The 21463-nt window shown below is 37.0% G+C and overlaps 1 protein-coding gene across 1 annotated transcript; it reads right to left on the bottom strand.

Annotated features, from left to right (window-relative positions):
• Window positions 1–2380: 2380 nt before the first annotated feature.
• On the bottom strand, window positions 2381–19710 carry DXR (1-deoxy-D-xylulose 5-phosphate reductoisomerase). Its single transcript, XM_089395030.1, has 12 exons — window positions 19445–19710; window positions 15833–16008; window positions 7861–7947; window positions 7602–7727; window positions 7301–7363; window positions 6349–6498; window positions 6023–6090; window positions 4061–4172; window positions 3839–3943; window positions 3611–3732; window positions 3245–3391; window positions 2381–2826 (listed from the first exon to the last, which is right to left on the bottom strand). Exons 1-12 carry the CDS (start codon window positions 19560–19562, stop codon window positions 2661–2663), a joined length of 1440 nt encoding a protein of 479 aa, XP_089251156.1. The 5' UTR covers window positions 19563–19710; the 3' UTR covers window positions 2381–2660.
• Window positions 19711–21463: the final 1753 nt, after the last annotated feature.

The raw sequence follows: 21463 nt of genomic DNA, 5'->3' as shown, positions 1-21463 counted from the left end.
TACCCACATTTTGGTGGGTAACATGTATCCAACTTGGTGACAGCTGTGAAAAATGTGCAGATGTTTCTTTGAAACCACCACACTTAGCTATGTATAGGTCTCACTCGAGGAAGTAATTCCTCAATCCTATAGATACTAGATATACTAGTTATTTTCTTTTATTAAAGAGGATGTTGGAGGTGCAACCAACATTGCAGGCCATGGTCGTGATTTTGGATTGGAGTAGGTGGACAAAATCCAAGATATTGGAGATTTATTGATGAATAGATTGCAATTATTTGGTGTCACTCTTATGCCCTATAGTTGAGGTCATTCACCACCCTAGCAAATTCTCCTAGTCTTGGAAAAATCTGACTTTTGATTGCATGTTGGGTCAAAGGAAGGTTGTCATTCATGAGAAAGGTCCCTCCTTAGAGTCTTATATGACTCGTGATTCAACATAGGTGGAATTGAATGGAAATGCCTTTGCACATGGAAGCACATGTACTCAACCCAAATAGCATATGGCAAAGCCTAGTAGAATTCTTCCCATTGAAAATCTAGAAGTGAAAAATGGATTTTGAGCTACCATTACACAAATCTATAGTTCAAAATAAGGGAGAACACTTACGAAATAGTGGAAACAATTTGTGAGTCTCAATGACCCTTTCAACAAACTTGACGTGAGCAAGAATCGCAATGACTTAGGCCAGGATGACCCCATTGGTTGGTGGACAATGCATGAGGATGATGTTCCAAATATCCAATAGCTTTCTATTTGCTTATTGTCTTTGATTGTCCATTCCTATACAGCAAAGATGAATTGGTCCACATATAGCTTCATCCAATCTATCAAGAGGGAGAGACTTGCCTCTAGGAGAGCAGAGAAGCCAGTTACAATGCACAATACCCTATGTCTTGCACATAGGAAGACAGCAGAGTATCATAGGGGGCCAACAAAACTATGGGATGTGCATCTAAAGGTTGGTGCACAAAGGGAGATTGACTCCTTGATACTTATTTTATTTCAATATTCGTAGTTGATTATTAATTTTCAGTTTTAACTTTTGAGTTTGCTAGATACTAATGACCTCGAGTTGAGTTTTTGGGTCATCGCTCTTTACTAACAGTGTTTTTGAGTTTGAGTAATTCAATTTTCTATTTCAAACTTTAGTATCTATTATTTTGCTTAGTACTAATTAGATTATAGAATGATGAATGTTGAATTTAAATCAATGTATACAGTGTTTTACTATTTTTGTTTCATTTATGATGTATGAATCAATATATTTCATTATTGAAATTGAATCTAAATCATGTTCATAATATATATCATTTATGTACTCCGACGTCCCCTTATCCGCTCCTGAATTTCCCTAAAAATTGGAAATGTTTCCACTAGCATTGATCCATCTAACTCTGGATCTACCTAGCATCAAGAGGGATCAAATCTCTTTTTACTCTAAAAGAGGTTTGCATCTCAAGAGATTTGATCCCTCTTAACGCTTGGTAGATCCACAGTTAGATAGATCTATGTTGGTTACTATTTTAATTTGTTGATGTAAGTATTATTTTATTATCTTTAAATGTAACGTTACGTAACAACATTTCCCGCATACTAGATTGTAGAGCGCCTCTCAGCGCAATCATGTAATATCAATAATACTAATTCTTGTCATCTCCATGTTAAGTAGTGAAGAAAATACATTTCTTCTTTGTACTAAAAAATAAATTAGTATATTTTTACTCATCTCCATATAAGTAGTGAAGAAATTACATTTCTTCGGCATACTAAAAGGTAAATTACTTTCTTTTACTTTCCATTATTTTATATCTTTATATAAAGTTCTGTAAAGTTTAAGGTGCAAATTGAAATTTTTTAACAATGGCAGAGATTATTTTCTTTTGTTATTACTCTTTTTAATTTGTTAATTTACAATATTATTTTATTATTTTTAAATATAATGTTATGTGACAACATCTCTCCCATATTGGGTTGTAGAGGGCTTCTTGGCACAAGTCCCCCATGTGTGTCTCTCCATCCCCACACTCCCCCGTTCTAAAGACTTTGTGGAACATTGTTTACAATCCACAGGCAACCCAGCAGATCCAGTGACTTGAATGATCAGGTGGGGTTATGACATGGATTATATGGTGATGGGCATAGGTTTCAAAAATCAAATCATAGTTTAGCTAGTGTGATACAAAGCAGTTTAGTGTTTTATAGCCATTTCTAGCAGAGTACCTAATTTTAAAGCCCTCTGCAGAATTTTATAAAAATATCTTCATTTTATTAGCATATGATTAAAACTAGCATATGATTAAAACTAGGATAGCATTTACAATGACCATTTTCCTATGCTCTAATTTGAGAAGCTTATACTCATGCAAAACCAGCATATATGTAAAGTGTGCAACCTTGGCAAAAAGCTGGTCTTGTGGTTTTTCCACAAACAGCCGGGAGTACTTTTACAAATTACCTGTATGGCTGTCTTGCTAAGATAATCAATGAAAATAACTACGCTAAGCCAGAGAGGCAAATGATATGAAAAATTCATAGAAGATTCATACAACGAAATAGATCCAATAAATTACATGATAAAAGGCATCCCTTCACGGGAAGAAAATATCTTTCATTGCAAAATTACTTATAAGCCAAAAAGCTTTGGTGTGCTGATTCCTCAGACTGTGGCAGGCTCCAAGCTTGATTTCCCCACGGAAGCAGCATAATATCTGGCCCATTGGTCATAGTGTACTATCTCTTCCAATGATGGTAGATGCACTAGCTCATTTTTGTGTTTTTCACATGTCATTTCAACAATCTTAAAAATATCCAGATAGGAAATTCTGCAAAAAGACACAGAAACAAAAATGTTAGACAGAAAAGGCTGCTTTAACTCACCCCTCTTCTGTAGCTTCATTTCAATGTCCATTTCTCTGTAGAAAGCATGTTATCAACTTGTTACACAAAATTTGCAACTTTCTATATCTGTCTTCCATGTAATAGAAAATTGACTACTTAATAAACAGGAACGAAGGATTACCATTTAAAATCAATTAGTGATGCTTAGCTGGAAAGATAGACTGGTGTGCTAAAGAAATATGTTGAAAGTTGAAACATAGATCATTTTCCAGGGAAACTATATAGATTGACAAACTAAAAGTCCTTAAATACGAACTTTCCAAAACCATTGGCTTTATCGTCAACATGCAGCTGCCAAGTCCCAGAATAAGATTGGCAAAATATTTCAACAAGGAAACACACCTTTCATCAATAAATAACTCAACAGCCTTCTCATTTGCTGCACTGAGGACTCCAGTCATGGTTCCTCCTGCTCTACCAGCAGAATAAGCAAGATCCATTGAAGGATATTTCACACAATCTGGAGCTTTGAAGGTTAATGAACCCACCCTGCATAAAACCATAAAAAGTTTCACTTATCCATGACACAATGAACCAGTATGTGTGTACAGCTTTATAGGAAATTCAGCAAAAGAAAAACTAGAAGACAGAATTGCAACTATGTTAAATCACAAAAATTGAAATTTTCAGACAAACAGCTTCTCATAACCAGTCTTTTCCATTCTAATCAGGATATACAAGTTAATCAGCTTGAGTAAAAACACATACTTGCAAAGGTCAAGCCGAGGCCAGCTTATCTCCGAGCATGATATTCTTTCGGGCCATGACATTGTATACAGTATTGGTAATCGCATATCTGGCCAACCCAATTGAGCTAAAACAGAGGAATCCTGGTAAATAAAAACAGCCAAAACTTTATCAGAAAAGAATTTGATCATGACAGAAACAACAGACAGAACCTGAACACAAGTATATTTGCTAGACAACATATCTTACCTGGGTCTCAATCATTGAATGAATTATCGATTGTGGGTGGATCATAATCTCAATATTGTCATAGTCAACTCCATAAAGGTAGTGTGCTTCTATTACCTCAAGACCCTGGAAACAAATAACATTTCATACTAGATATCCATATTTATGAAGGAAAACAACTTGATAAAGCATTAAGGTTTTTAAAGAAAAATTAAACAAAAACAATTACAAAGTATGCCATACCTTATTAAACAAGGTGGCAGAATCAACGGTGATTTTTTTCCCCATACTCCAGTTAGGATGTTTTAGAGCATCAGCAACTTTTACTTCCTTCAATTTCTCCACTGGCCAATCCCTAAAGACAGAAAATGCCACTAAAGCATCAACTCACTTGCCTTTGGATACACTCTACGAAACCCACTATGTTATTAAATAATTCCCACGATGCTGGTCATTAAATAAGGTTCAGTAGTAGTGGATTAGGGTTAGGGTAGCTAGGCTGGACACAAATAAGGATGAAGCACTCCTCTTAAGGCATGGAATGTTTATTATCGTTGCTTCAGCATTGTTCTAGAAGTTTCCCCACAAAGTAGTTAGGAGAACCTCCCTCCCCCTCTCTCGAATAAGGCAGATGACAGTGGAGAATAGAGTTCATTGTTATTGCATTGCAATTCATTATGGCTACACTCTTGTTATAATTATGGTGCTACATGATTAATGGCAGTGGAAGGAACATAACAAGTGGCATCAGATAGGTGACTTGGTAGCTTCTAGTTAGAAAGAAATTTACGGCAGTTAGTAGTTTCTCACAACCCTGTTGCCATGGTTTTACAGTTGCAATAATCAAATCCACCCATTCAGTGCCCTTGGCCAGTAGTAGTTTTCATGCGTGACCAATTGGAAGTCAACACTCACACTCACAACTGTATATGGGAACCAGGCTTATGGATGTCCCTAGTGGACTTTCTCACGGTAAGCATTGAGGCCAATGCTTATCAAAGGGGGCTAGTGTTGGACATTGGATAAACCAACACTCCCGGTGTGTTTTGTGACATGGACTAACAGCCTCTCATGGATCCTTATCTTTGGCGATGTGATCGTTGACTAACACCTGCGGTTTTGGTTTAACAGCGATCGTGATTCCCAGTAAGTGGTATCAGAGCATATGTCATGAGTTCGATACACACCTGGCTCGCATTGGGGGGAGATTGTTGGACATTGGATAAACCAACGCTCCCCGTGTGTTTCACAACATGGACTAACCGCCTCTCATGGATCCTTATATTTGGCGATGAGATCGTTAACTGACAGTTGTGGGTTTTGGTTTAACGGCAATCGTGATTCCCAACAGCTGGTATGTTATAACCCTCCCTAGTAGTGTAATAAAGGCATCCATTAGAGATGAGGTTAACATGTTTTAATCTGGCAATTCTGGCCTAGTCATTATTAAAATCCCACTATGTTCAGCATTAAATAAGGCACTAGTAGTGGATTAGGGTTAAGGTAGCTAGTTTAGTAATAAATGGGGATGGAGTCTCATAAGGCATGGAATGCTTATTATCATTGCTTTGGCATTGTACTGGAAGGTTGCCCCCTTGAAGTGGTTAGGAGAGTTCCCCATCTCAAATAGAGTGAACTTTGAAGAATAGAGTTCACTGTTACTGCATTGTATTTTACTGTGGCTATGCTCTTGGTGTGACTATGGTTAATGGCACTTGAAGGAAAATAACAGAAGGCAGAAAATATAGATTATCAGATGGAGAAAATGCAAATTTGTAAGGAGATGATTACCTAGGTCACTGCAAACCTGCACATCATTCTGTTAACTTCTACCAATACATTTCCACTTCCATAAATACAATTAAAAGAAATTTACAATGTTTTACCACATGTTCTCTATTTTGCACTACTATAAAGCCTACCAAGGATTAATAGTTATGCACAGCCTGCTTCAAGTGCAATGTTGCTGACCGTTTTTGATCATTACGTTTATTAAATTGGCAGCTATGGCAGAAATTCCATGCAAGTTCCCTGAAATAGTCCTAGGTTATGTACATTTTAAATACTAATATGGTATGTCACCATAAGGATTTATACCTGCACATACATGAACATAGTACTAAAATTTTGTACTCATTGTCTAAAAACCTATTGATAGAGGTCTCTTTGAAAATATATGCAGAGGAAACTACAGATTTTGCACACCTGAATGCCCCTCCAGAAGCTGTTAAAATAATTCGCCGCAGGGCTCCTTCTGGTAAGCCTTGAATGCACTGCACAGTGCAGACAAGTAATTCTTTCAAATCTAAAAACAAATCTCTGCAAAGTCTATTACTAACTTATACATGATATTTATGCAGAAACTTTCATATGTTACTGCAAAATTGTTGCTAAAGTCTTCTTAATTTCTCCATTTGAAATAGTGCATTGCTAATAACTTATAAGGAAAATAAGGATAAAAAGAAAACATTGTCAGAACTACAAAGATAACAAATGCTACATCATATTTCAATCAGCATATTGATAACTACCTGAAATATAGCAGAATGCTCAGAGTCAGCAGGTAGAATTTTAACTTTGTGTTTGTGTGCAAGTGGCAGAACAAAGGGACCTCCAGCAATTAAAGTCTCCTTGTTTGCAAGGGCTATGTCCTTCCCTGCTTCTATTGCTGCAACAGTTGGCTATGTACAAACAAGAAACATGTTAGGTCAGTTTGATATCTCCAAGAAAACAGAAGTATGGAACGACATAATTCAAATTTAGAAAAACCCAAAATAATCCAGGTGATAATCATAGTTATGACTTGCATAGAAGTATAAAGTTTAAACACACAACATTAAATTATAGGTGCACTGGATGAGATATAAGATTGAAAAATTAACAGGCATACACTAAAATGATTTGTTCATGAATTTCCCTCCATCCAACTAAACATGATCAAGCTCAAGAACTTAAAAATTTTCGATAAAATATTAAAATCCTCTCAGAAAAATCAGAATCCATACACAAAAATATTAAAACTCCTACCATAGGAAAATAAGCTGGACCATTCAATTTTACGTCAATCACTTTGGAGTGTAAAGTTTAAACTCCCTACAAAGTTTTCTAACAGATATGAAAAATCTTCCAATAACAGCACAAATGTGCTCACCTGCCTTGTTTTTACACTTTTAAGTCTACAAATATCTTATCACCATTCCTAAAGTTCAATACATCAGTTACACAAGTGTCTAGAATTTCATAGACAAGCAACTACACAGGCATACCTCTTAACTTATGTGTAATGAAGACGACAAGAAAGATGTAGAAAGGAAATCATCTGACAGCTTTTTCTATGAATGAATTGAAAACCAATGCTCTTTTATAGAAGTAAGACTAACACACTTACAATCTATGGTCTTTTGTAACCAGTTAATACTCAAAACCATTACAACACAATTGTAACATAGCAATTTTCATTTAATGTAAAGTTCCAGACTTTACCTTCAACCCCGCACATCCTACAATGCCTGTTACAACACTGACGGCCTCAGGATGTTGAGCAACCTATAAAGAAAAAAGTAGCTCGAAGTTATCAAAAAAACATAGAGTAACACAGGGTAGAATTCACAAGAAAACTGCAGGACATAAAGTATTCCTCTTCCAGACTCAGAATCAATGGTCCTTTATGTAGGACATTTCTCCTTAAATTGCTCCATCCTTTTGAAATAGGCAACAAAGTTCAACGCCATAATAATTGTTTCCATGCATCTAGACTTCTAAGTTTAACCAAAAAATGATATACCTCTATAATTCCTTCCTCTCCAAAAAGTATTTCTGGCTTAGGTTCAACATCTGCCAAAGCATCCTTGAGTTCAGCAGCCAAAGCCTCATTACCGATAGAAACAAGCTTTGGCTTGAATCTCCTAACCTGAAATGCAAACTCCTTAGACTAATTCCAGCATCACCAAAGCAGTCTTAACTACCATTCTGCTAGAATTAAAAAATAAAAAAATGCATGGCTTTAAAATAGCTCTAAACTGCAATCAAGTTAAACTGATCACCTGATCTGCAAGTAGTGTCACATTTGAACCAGCTGCTAGTGCAACAACCCTGAACTTATCCGGATGTTCGGCAACAATGTCCAATGTCTAAAGTAAACAAATTAGAAAAAGTTTAGTTTGTAAACAAACAACATAAAAAGGCATCTGTTCTGATATAAGATTTATACAAATTGCACACAAAAGACAGTTTTTTATAGCTAGGGAAACATTGAATGTTGAATGTGTGGAAACTAAAATTATAACTAAACTAGAGAACTTAATGCCTTTAGAGACACTCTTCTAACTTCTAATTTCTAACTATGCCAGTGTTTATTGAATAGATTACCAAATCAAAATGTTGTTTAAGGTATAACATAAATATATATGGAATTTTGCAGTAGGCAATGTCATAAAAGAAAAAGAAACATTGTCTTATCTGTGCTAAGACAGGCTGACATGTACTTCATGATGAATAGCTCTAACTGAACGATGAGAAATAGCTGTAATAATATAGCTACATCATTTCCTCATATAACTGGATCTGCGTCCTGAAACTAGATACAGACAAAAAGAAAGCTCTCACATCTAGCTATAACATGTATCTTCAGGGCCACATGGTATTCAATGTTAAAGGAAGAAAGTGTCCCCGAGAAAGTTAGAAACTATATGTCATCTGAAACTGCTTCTCTTTTCAATTTTTTCTTCTGTACCTACTCCTGGAGACTTAATGGAGCTAATATTTTGGATGTGACAGGTCTGCTTCTACAGACAGATGACTCCACCAAAATATTTTGCATAATAATTTCTGGGGACTAGCAGAGATCAATCTCAAAACAGAATTCATCCACAATAACAGAGACCAATAATCATTAATGTCCAACAACAAATGCAGGCAAAATTTTCCTTATTAAAATATCCGTCAAACATAGAACATTTGTTGCATAAAAACATCTACCAAATATAGAACATACCTACAGACCAATGTTATCAGAACCAAACCGGTCGGAACCAGACCGGAACCGGGAAAAAAAAAATGGTTTAACAAAAACGCATAAAATATTCATATTTTTAAGGAAAAACAGATATATTCATGTGCATCCATATGAATCCAAACCATTTATATACAAACATGCAAAAGTTCTCATTTATGTAGCAATAGTGCATATAACCAAAATAACATTAGTGCAAAACATCGCTGAACCAAAAATGTTACAAACAGGCTCTAAAAGGCCTTTATAGTCCAAAATAACATGATAGATCATAGTATTATACTACAGCCTACAATACTACAAGCTACAACTACAGCAAATCAATGATCAAACCATCAATCATCATCAGAATCATCATCCAATTCTTGATCATCCTCCTCATCCTCATTTGAAGAGTGAGTAGCATCCAAGTCTACAATGGGATTATGGCTTTGATTCCCCTAGCCCTGAAGCTGCTACTGGTGCTTCTGATATATCTGCCTCTACATCTTGTGGAGGTGGGTCCAATTCCAACCAAGAAAGTTCTTCATTGTCAAATTTTGGTGCTTGACTCTCCACAACCCATTGTGATGTTGGATCAAAGTCACCCAAGACAATATTGCTTGATTCATGGATTTTATTCAGCAATCAGTTGCACCTCAACCTAAAGTTGTACTAAACAAAAACCATGTCATTTAACCGCTTTTGCTTCAAACGGTTCCTCTTCTTAGTGTGTATATGCTCAAACACACTCTCCAACAGCTCTCCAAGACTCCAATCAACTCTTCAAATCTGCAAAAAATCTCCCTCAGAACAACCTTGCAAAAAACTCTTTGAATTCTCCTCACCGAACTCGGCTCAAGAATTGCAAGAGACTCGAATGAATAGTGTGAGTGAAATAGAGGGGCTGGGGGTGTTTAAATAGCTTTAGGGGGGCTAGAGTAGCATTAGAAATTTGGAAAAAAAGAAGAAAAAAACGTTTATTTTATGCCCAGGCCAGGCGGCCATGGGCCTTGTGAACTGGTGGAACCAGTCTCCAGTTTTCCGGACTGGGCGGTTCGGAGGGCAGGTTCGGACCGGTTTTGCCCCCAAACCAGTCGGACCGGCCAGTTCCAATAACACTGCTACAGACCGCCATGTCTCAGAACAAAGACAGTAATCATAGATATTATAACCAGCTAGCTAGTTTCACGTTTCACCACACAACATCCATAAGTACGGCAATATCTCACAACAAAAACATTAGTTATCTTGCTTACTACTACAGTGCCTTTGGATTGACATGTTGTCCTCAAGAATCAAGACCCATGCAGAAAAAAATGCTCGACAAGCACTGCTTGCATGGACTTAACACATACATAGGAAAATGAATATGAGATTACTTTGCACAGGCTTGAAAGCATCCAAGAGGTCAAAAGTAATAATAATCTATTTCATGAATCATTGAAATTTTGTTATTTGATGCCCTTCCACTGTTGCCCACGATATTAGATTTGTCACATTCTAACAATCCAAATTGTTTTCATCTTGCAAAGACTAAAACAGTAAGCATTGCAATATCATGAACCATAAAACAATCTTTATAAAAGGTCATTCTACAAGACCATTGGCTACTAGTAAAGCATGACCATAAACAAAAATAGACATACGGAGATTGTATTATTCATTAATCAGCATAGTGTAGAAATTTCTACTATGCAGAGAATTGAGAAAATTCACCTCTTAACCAGATGTTAACCCTGTTAACTTCTATCCTTAAGGTTGTTATGAAATATAAATATAGCAGCAAGAACAGCAGACAGTATTTCAACTCTTAACAACCCCAACCCACTAGTCAATTCAAGAGAAAAGATACCAATGTGTCCAATAAGTTTCAGCCCTCTAGGGAAATCTTATCAAGCACAAGCCAGATCTGGAAACACTTATGACAGCTGTAAATATGCCATTATATTCTTCAAATATAATGTTAAATCAAGTAACACATTCACCTTTATGTCAAATCATCAAGTGACATATACAGCTGGAAATTACAAACCATGAAGAAAATAAATTGCTAGATTTTGAAAATCAAATCTACAATTTACACAACTGTTGGATAGCTGGAAACTTCATTAAGATCCATACTGATGAAGTTCATATACATACCATAGCCGTATCACAAGGCTCATACAATCGTCTAGTTACCAAAAACCCTAGCTAGGGAAAACCAAGAAAAGCCTAGCTCACACAAAGGAGATCCAACAAGCATGCATCACACAAGCGTGTCCTCCATGACAAGATGTCTCATTTTCATCTTTTCTTCTCCAAGTACAACTTAGTGTTTCATTTGTTACTATTACCATAATATTACAATCATATTATCATGTCAACTCTTTATATATATATATATATATATATAAATTTTATTTTCTATTTTAACCTTTTTATACTAAATTGTAGAATAGCACCTCTTGGCACAATGATGGAGTCACTAAATACATATACATCACCATAAGCTTTCTTTTCTACATTGATTGATAAGTTATTTAACTACCTTCTCAACTAACCTATATTTAACATTGGGTCATTTAGCATTATTGTGACCCTTTAACGTTAGGACTTCTAACAACATTTTATTGATCCCACATCCCTCTCAAGCCTGATGCAACCCCTTTCCCTACAAGCTCACAACCCAACGCATCAATTTCCCCAACAACTCCCTCCCCGCCCCGCTATCCCTTACTCTCGTCATCTCCTCTCTCCCCTTCCCTCTCCTAACCAAGAGTCCCTTCCACCTAGCACAACCCCTTTTCTTATACACCAGCACACCCTCTCAGACAAACAACCCCTTTGCAAGTTCCTCTAAACCTACATCTTCTCTATCAACTACATCTATAGCACAATCAACTGACACACCTTCAACAACAAGAAACCAACTTCACAAGTTCAATGGTATATCATAGCTTAGGTTAAAATTTGGTAGCGCAATAGAGATGCATCCCATGGATAGTCCCAAAACATGTTCAAACAACATGGTAATTCTCTTAATAGACCCATTATTGTTAGCATCCCAACTCCATAATTTTTCCAAATCGACAAAATAGAGACAAGCAAATGTGCATACAAAGCCTCAAATACGAAATTTGAGAATCTAATTCTCAAACAAATGCTAGTTGAAAACAAAGCACAAGAAGCTCTCCACCCATGCACATTAGAATTCTATACCTCAAGAACAAGCAAGAGTAGATTGGATCTCAACTAGTAATCTTTAAACAAGAAATTGAAACTCATATTAACTCATGGGCACAAGTTGTTTGGGGAAAGGACAACACCCCCCCCCCAACACTGCATCGTTGTGGATGAGGATGTTGTGTGTTTAGTGCAAGTGAAATTTCATAGAGGAGCCCGCTAGGTGGAATAGGGAGCTAAACTTGAAACTGAGGGGCTCCCATCACCTTCCCCCCCTCGATCCTCTTGTAGGTTGGAGGCTTGTTTCTCCAAGAGAACCTCAACCTCCCAAACATCGGTCTCGAGAGGGATTGGTTCATATCCAACTCCACCCGTTCCCTCCACTTTTGATCTTCAAGAGCCTACTTCAAGCCTTTCGAGCCAAGCGAAATATCTTCTCCCTTAGAGATAAGATCCACCTAGATGAGGATCTCACTAGATCTTAGTTAAGGAGCTCAAGCATTATAGGGAATAGGTTGTAGCAACACAACGGGTAGGAAAATGGGAGATCACTAAGACTCCCCCACTCATAGATGGCCCCACCTTGGGTTCTCCAAATGATAGGCTCATTAGGACTTGAAAGAGGCAGTAGGGCTTGAGAATTTCAGTAGGATGTGGAAAGGAAATCAAGCATTTTGATCACCCACAAACATGATATTTGATGCTCTCAATTTGTTAGATATCCTCTTTGTTGCTAACACCCATGCAAGTCCTATTAGGGTGCTTCTAAGCATCCCCAACTACAATTGGTTTTCCAAGTGCAAACAAGAGATCCGAAGCTCAAGGGGCGTTAGAACTTCAAGTGGTTTGGCTTGTTTGACCAAGGACTCTCTTCGAAGTAAGGTTTCTATGGTTTCTATTGACGAGTTTACCATGTACATTTGGATCTAGATTGTCAACTTGGCTCCTCTACCTAGAGAAATTTATGTTGCAGTTTGCTACTCCCCCCCCCCCATAATCTTCTCACTTTGCCATTCATAGTGATTATTGAGAATCCTTACTTGGATTTGTATGTCGACATCATTCAATACTCATTTATGGATAATGTCAATGCCCTAGGTGATTTCAATGCCCACACCAAATCCCACCAAATTCCACCCCATTACTGGTCTAAGGACACACTTTCTATCTAATAGAGAGAGATGGAGATTTAGTATGGCTTCACCATACTTATGATAATGCTTTGGGGCTTTTTATAACTTATGACGGGCACCTTTCATGCTTTAGCAAATCCCATGATTCTCCCCTTTATACACCTCCTTTGGTAATCCCCATGCCTTTAGTTGACCATGTCCCTCAACAAGTTAACAAGTCGAAGAAGGTGCTCTTAGATCATCCATTATTCTTTACAAGGGAGGAGATCAAGATCACTAGAACCTATACATACCTAGGGGTACAATTCTCTTAGGCCTCATTTCAATTTTGAGACATACTCTTCAATCCTGTCCTGTGTTAACAAGGGCTACAAGCCCAAATCTCTACTTCCAACACAATCTTCAAGACATATCAACCAAGATGTCCCTCATGGACACCGTTATCCAACCTACAATTCTTTATGATTAACAAGTTTGGACCCCTTGTTTGCTAGAGTCTAATTGGGCAATCGTTGAGAGGGTTCAAACCCTTCTCCTTTGACACATTATCAGATGTAAGAAAGCAATTTCTCTACCCATCATTCTTGTAAAGTTTGGTTCCCACTTCCTCTAGCTTAAGACTATGTTCAATGTGGTCTCATTCCTACATTGTGTTCAAAGTGTCACTTACTCAGCTAGTGGTCAGAACCAATATCCATGTATGGCTTACATTCATTAGAGTCCATTACTTTTGCCAGCTAGGTATATTGTTGGTTTGCATGTTCAATATTATAGTTTGGACGGGAATTTCCACACAGGTTCAATGTAAACATGCAAGTAGTAGTTTGGGATTTTTGCAAAAAGTAATTCTCTTTTTAAAAAAATAATTCTAATTTGTAACTCACTTTAGTTAAAAAAGTAGTTGAGTCTAAAAGTGTATCTCATGCATGAATAGACTAGGGGTAATCTTAAAAATAGATTCTCTGCTAAAAGTATAAAGACAAGTCAAGGTAGAGGCTTTCAAGACACATGAACAGTTAAGCAAATGAAGCAACTACGAGAGAGGAAGAGTGCATGCAACTAGGAAAGAGGCTTTTTGTAGCAGCACATAGTTTATCATAAAAAACATCTGGATACATTCATGGAGAAGCCCATACAACCATACAGATGGAACCGTACAAATCCATACAATCCTATGAAATATGTACAGTAGGGCCATACGACAACCGTATAGTTCATACAGTAGTGTTGTATAAGAAAGAACTGTTGTTTCTGGTTTATTTAGCAAGCAGCTTGTAGAAGCTCCAGTTCAAGGTGCTTTGGTATGCGTGCAGTGTTATTTTCCTAACAAATTGTGGAGGTTTCCTTGTAAGTTTTTTTGAAGGAATAAAAAGTTGATTTTGAAGAAGTGATTACCTGTATATGTGTGAAATTGATTTTATGCTTCTGCTACCGAATTTCTAGACACTGTGATTGACGCTATGGTCTGAAATTTAATTTCAACGTTAATAAATTCAGCAATCTACTTGTTTGATTGAGATCATAAGGACATTAGTCTCCTAAGGCTTGAAATTTTTACATGGTATCAAAGCTAACTTCTCTGATTGAGATTCTCAAAGATTTGCAGCGATAAATCAACTACAGGAAAGAAGGACCAGCAGTTAGAGGATTTCAAAGTTCAAACTACTTCTCCGATTTGGGAGTTTGTGCAGTAGATCTCAGAGATAGCATCAGCTAACCTCAAGTTTTAGGATATACTGGATGGTGCCTTAAGTTTTTAGCATGGAAGTTGAGGATTACACTCTTACTAAAAGAGAATGATCTGTAGGATACTGTTAAGGATGCTCTAGCTATTGAAAACTGTTAAGTCTATTGAATTTTGAATGGAATATGAAATTCAATGAGGTTGAAACCACTCTCAAAACAATCAATGGTAAGGTTAAAATTTAAGCAAATTTTAAGAATTTAACATTACCATTAAATGCAGCCCCAAGGAGGCAGCTCAAATGGCAATGGTCGTGATATGAAGTCTGATGTAAAGTACGTGGTTCAAGGTTCAAATTCTCCAGATTAATCTTGTGTACTGTGCATGGGGGCACATATGGATTCACCTAGAGGTTATAGTGGTAGCAGTCCGAATTGACCTCATGTCATGAAAGTAGGATACCAGCCTAGTTTCCAATTCCTTTGAATACCCAAAAAAAAATGTTACCATTAATTGCCAACATTGTTTGTCAAACTTAGTCAAGCTAAGTCAAACCAGGTCAAAATAGGCAGCATTGGTGTTGGAAATGCATCAAATGGAAGTTGGTATGGCCTGGAAACGCATTCCCAGCCGTATAAAACATGTTTCCCACATATGGGATATATTTATATGACCAGAAATGTGTTTCAAGGCCATACCACATGAATTCCGACATTTCCATATGGAAACAAGCCTGGTACGGCTCCATACTAGATATTTCCCGCAACATTGGTATTATCACAGGGATCATCCACAACAGTAGCAATGATTCAATAAAACTAATTAATAAGAACCAAAGAGGCGATTTCATAAAATTCAACTGTTTTCAAAACAAATATAATATTTGGCTGCATTTCAATGAATCATTATTCCCCTCATTCATAAAGATTTCAACCATACAAGAAAGAATCATTCAACCACATAAATATAAAAGGACAAACATAACAAGGAAACTTCCAGATATAAGATACTTTGGAGTCGTGAATGAAAAGATCTAAAACCTGAGTTCCGATTGAGCCTGTAGAACCAACAACAGAAAAGGGTTTTGGACCATCCCATACTTTTCTATCTTCATCTACAACTGCTCTTCCTGGCCAGGCAGGAGGAGGTGCTTGTAGGGAACAGTGTGTAGTTCTCTCAAAGGCTCGTCTTGTTCTGCCTTTTAAACTAATCCCAACTGCAAAAGTAGACATTGAAAATTCAGGACATTGGAAAGTACCTTTTTCCTTTATATGCTTATAGATTTATATGCAACGTTCTCACTTTAAGATAACTAACCTAATTTCTTACAATCTGTTTTATATGAAACTGAGTTACCCTGTTGCCATACATTTTGTTTTAGGCAGATATATTACTGTGCCAATAGTTTGGTCAAAAATAAATAGTTCTTACACTGCAAATAGAATTAAAAAACCAATATTTGTATGATATAGTAAGTGCATATGGCTAGCTAGCACTGTCTCATCAGAAAATGACCTTAACATTTGTTAATCTTATTTTACCATCCCTTACAAAGGCAGGGCTGGAGAAATTTGCCTTCGGCAAAGATTCACAGAGGGGACATTAGAAACACTAGCGGAAAAATCAACAGACCACAGCAAGCATTAAAAAAATACAGAATACATTGTTTTTTTAAATATAAACCAACAGCAACATTGAATAATCAAATTGGCAAAAGAATATGAAAAAAACATTGACATATAACAACGGTGCAAACACTGTCTTGGTGAATATATTGCCAAGGGTCCAGAATATAACATATCAGCAATATCGGGGAAGATTTTTGAAAAAATTAGCAATCTTTTATGAAAATAAATATTTATTAAAAATTTTCCATGGGCCGTAAAATAGACGGTGATAGGGTGTTCTCTTAAGGTACTCCGTGGTGTAAAGGTCACCAGTTCAAAACTCCATGGGCAAAAATCTAGCCATGCTAAGGGCTGATGTGGCCCAGGCCGAGTGCGATCCCCAAGTGATTTTGATGGCTTAGATGCCTTGGTTAGTCATACAGTCATCTCAGGATTCGCATAAACTAGTAAACAAAAAAAATATCTATCAAAAATTATCAACTACGTCTATCCCTTTCACATGCCAAATCTAATCACATAGGCATCACCATGAACAACAAAGAAAAAAAAAAAAAAAAAAAAACTTAAAATAGCAACAAAGTGAGTAGGAAAAGCTCAAAGTAGAAGACCATAGTGGGGACAAAAGTTTTTATTTCAGAGGGAGGGTCCAAGTAAGTAGGATAAACTGTCAATATATGTCCTCTTTGATAGCTTTATTAATCTTTCATTTTTGAAAGGAGAAGGCTGTTGGGGGCATCTGAGTATTTGTAGGGGGATGCTCCCTAGAGATGTCCACGGAATGAAGCAGCAAAGAATTATCTAAGAACTAGCATTGCCTACACCCTAGAAGATTCAAGGAAGCAATAGCCTCTAAGAAACAAAGGACCAAATACAAGTACTCTCCCATCCTGTTATTGGATGGCCTAAAAAATGAAACCTATGAAGAAAGGTGACAAGTTTGAATAAGCTCTCAATGTGCAAGGATGGGCACCAAACTTGACTTGGAAAATAGCCTAAGGTGGTGGTGATGCAATGGATCATACGTCAGAGTATGATGGATTGGACTCTATCCAATCATACTGAATCAATTAGTTTCAAATTGGGTCCCCAAACTTCAAAACTCTTGTATCAGATATATGCATCTTCGAGGGTATGTCCTTAAAATGTATAAGGAAACATTTGTGCTCAAGTACAAAAAGAGATGCAAACCCCTTACTAAATTTGGGATATGGAGCAAGCCTAAAGTGAAATTTAGGATTAGTAAATTGGACCCTAAATAAGTATTGTTGTAGTAATATCCACCTATCCCACTATCCAGAAGAAATTAAAATATGAAAGAGTGTTTTTAAGGATGTTAAAGATCATAACCTTAGTAGAACTTAGTTTAAGTAAAAATAACCTCAAGCTACCTACGGTGACAAAAATTGGCAAGGACATCAAGTTGCCTTTGTAGACCCTTAGGGAGGGAGGAAGCTACAAGGACCACATCATCTATAAAACCAGCCTGGATCCATCTTAAATATGGATCTAGCATGAGTCGAGAGGGATCTAGCATGTAAATTTTTTTATGATTTAACATTATTTAAATGTTTTGTATAGTTATTTAATTTTTTATTTTCAGATTTTTTATAATTTTTATTTTGGCAGACATAGCGAAACTTCAATTCAATTTTGATGATGGACGGACAGCGTTTACACATCATACTGGGCTGTAGAAGGAGCCGACTGGGCTGTAGAAGGAGCCTCTCGGCTCAACAAGAGCAATGGAATCAAAACATGGCCTAAGGGGAAACCATCATCTAGGTGTGTTATCCTAGATTTACTCCTTGAGCACATGAGGAAAGCGGGCATACCTGTGAAATCCCAATGATACTCTTGATGAAGTCAGCGAGTCCCTAGTTGTACAATACCAATCCACAACAATGTCATGGAATCATACAAAAGCAGCAACGAAAGAGTCATAGATGCCAATATAACACAATCTTTGAACCGGTGACTCTTAAAATATCTTTGTGAAACCAATGACTATGGAATCAAATCTAGTGGGACTTCAAACGATGCTTTAAAGCTAGATGGTTATCATCACCAACTTCTAGATATTGTTCCATGTGAGGGCAAAGCATGCAGGAAGTAATACGATTTCATTTCAGAGAAAATTGAAGAGGAAAAAGTACAACTGCAAGGGTAAGATGAAGAAAATGGTGGCCGATGCACTTACAAATGTATTGCCAGAGGACCAAGATCCAGTGTTGCAGAAATTTATTCAACTTGGTGAAAAATAGACGAACTTAGTGCAATAGGTAATAACTCAAACGGGACTGTTTGAATAGGCAGTCTAATCATCTATTTGCATTGTAACTCCCATGTAATTATGGTCCCATTAATCACGATTTTAACTCTTAGGGAGCAACGAGGTATTGTAACTCTCATGTAATCATGTCACATCACTCACTGCGATTCTAAGCCCCAGGCAATCATGATTGCATAGTCATAATCCTCTTGCACAGTGGAGAGATATGTAAGGCTTCATCTATGCATGGAATATCCTTTCTTTATTAAACCAAATCCAACATAATTGTATATCATAGGATTTTTTTTGGTGAGTGCCATACTTGCTCCCAACAGCATAAAACAATGCCTGCGTATGGCATTTGTTAAAATACGCGTTCAACATTTAGAGAAAAGCTTAAACAGCCAAAATGAGCCTGCAATGATGGGTCTCACCCGGCAAGGAAAAACGCACCAAGGCCGGCATAGCCATTCCAGAAGGGAGACATGATAATACGAAAGAAGAGGAACAATAACGAAACATGACACACAAAAAAGGAACAATAATTCGAAAGCCATGTCCCGGACAAGTTATCAGTTCAAATTTGGTGCGAACTGAGAGTAATTTAATAATATGGTGGGCTACTTTGGGCATATACTTCCACTGCATTCTTAACAAAAAAGACCTTAATTAACCCCTCCTGTACATAACATGATACACAAAACAGAAAAGAAAAGCAGCACAGTTCACAAATGGGCCTGAACAAATATACATACTTGGCTTTAGCTTTTTAGACCCGGTGAAGATGGCAGAGTCGCAGGAAGCCAATCCAGGTGCAGGTCTGGAGTCCGCCAGATGCACAGAAAATCTGACCAGCGGAATTGTCACTGCCATGTCAAATTCTTTTTTCTTTGAGAGAGAGAAGCGTTATAAAGACAGGCTCTGTCACTGCAAATATGTGAAACAAGATGAAGGCCACTGGATATGCGAGTGTAGGGTGGAGGCTTATTATTATTACTACTAATACTCCCATGGGGTGGAAAGGGGCGGAGGATAAGACAAAGAAGAATCAAGCAATGTAGTAGTGGAATTGGACACCATGCGGAATGCCATTTGCGTTCCTCCGCTAAACTCCAAAATACAGGGGTATCTTTCCCACGGCTACCCATTTCCACTGTGTCAATAATTTTCATCATTTCCACTGTGTCAATAATTTTCATGTCCCGTTGTACACGTGTCACTTCTATACATGTAACTAACTAATGGTGTTGACTTGATAATAGTAAAGTGCGTTTGAGGCAGGGGGCCTTGCCTAGAGAGCCAGGCAACCGACGAAGAAATTGTAAATGGAAATGGGATCAACATCGCATTTCCCTATATCGAACCTCTTCACCTGTGTATGATAATATGTTTAGTTTCTTGGATCTTAAAAAATATATTTTAAGAAGATGTTATAAAGGTTTCGACGTTAAAATATTTGTTTTATTTGTTTTTTAAGATAATGTTACAAGGTCTTTTGACACCTATGGTATGAGTTTTATTGGCTCGCAGGAACTCCACATTTTCGCTCAATAAATATTAACTATAATCACATAATATTTATATTTTAAATTTTAAATTAATTATCAATAATTATTAAATGGATGATAAAATTTTAATAATTTCAAAATAATTATTAAATAAGTGATAAAATTTTAATAATTTCAAAATAATTTTAATAATTATTAGAAATAAAGAATTGAGATTTATTTTAAGAGTAGTTTTCATAGATAAAAATATGAAAAATTAAATCCAAGCTCTTAGTTATCGCAATGGAAACCCTAATGCCTTGAGCCACTGCCACCCTGTTTGTGGAAAATTTTTTGCTTCAAGACTCGACATTTTGTTTGAATCCTCCTCATCTTGGTGTAATTGTTGTAGATCACTGAAGTCAAGGGGAACTTCTTTTGTCATAGGGTTCTTCATGCATTCAAGCTGAGGACAAAAACCTCTTGAACATTTTGGTCTTTGTGAGACCAATCTCAGGAGGTATTTTCTATATGTAGGTGAAATTCGCTAACATGGTCTCTTCACTCGTAGCTAGAATTCAAGGTCGGATGGGAATCCCCTCCATCTTTATGCAACTCCTTCACAGTGGTAGGTAGCTTCAAGAAAGGAATTTGCTCGATGATTATGGCATAACCAAGGATGCTTCAAGCTTTTTAATTTCAAGATTAAACGATGGAGCCAAAGGCTGGGGTGTGCCCTCTTCCTCTCAGTCTAGATCCTTTAAGGATGCCCTACACCCATGGCTCTCACATCCTACTCTTAAAGATCTCTCAGAGTCGGTCTTCATTGTGGTTCAGGCAGAAGATATTCCATCTATTAAAGTGGATCATGCTTAATCCAAAAAGTTTGGCATAGATTATATGCAACATTCCATTACTTTTAGTTTTAATGGGTTTTGACCATTAGCATTTGTGCTTTGGGAATGGGTGTGTCATGTTGAGAAATGCAGGGCATCAAAAAATCAAAGTTCTCAGATTGGCTCGAAACATGTACGACTACATCCGTCTCGTCAAGACGATCGCAACGCAATTCGTTTCACTAAAAATCGAGTTTGGATGAAGGGGAAAATGCATGTTGTTCGTTTTTCTAAACAACAAAAAAATTTGCAGAACAGGACAGAATGATGACATGGCAGTACAATTAGCATGAAGGGAATATTCTTTAGTTTTGTCCAATGAGGTTGTGACAAGTGTCACTTCAGGATTCGTCAGTTTGGTTGTGTGAAGGTGAAATTGCCCAATGTCCTC

This window comes from Pinus tabuliformis, chromosome 1_2 (assembly GCF_031772625.1).
Source record: "Pinus tabuliformis cultivar Carrire ecotype Pingquan chromosome 1_2, CPIR1, whole genome shotgun sequence".
Classification (NCBI taxonomy): Eukaryota; Viridiplantae; Streptophyta; class Pinopsida; order Pinales; family Pinaceae; genus Pinus; species Pinus tabuliformis.
This window is presented reverse-complemented; position numbering and strand designations above follow the sequence as displayed.

Coding starts and splice junctions, on each gene's coding strand:
- DXR (XM_089395030.1), bottom strand. CDS start 19,562: ATGGCAGTGACAATTCCGCTGGTCAGATTTTCTGTGCATCTGGCGGAC. Junction 7,948..15,832: donor CAGGCTCAATCGGAACTCAG/GTTTTAGATCTT, acceptor TGTTTACTTTAG/ACATTGGACATTGTTGCCGA. Junction 3,733..3,838: donor ATTCAATGATTGAGACCCAG/GTAAGATATGTT, acceptor TTTATTTACCAG/GATTCCTCTGTTTTAGCTCA.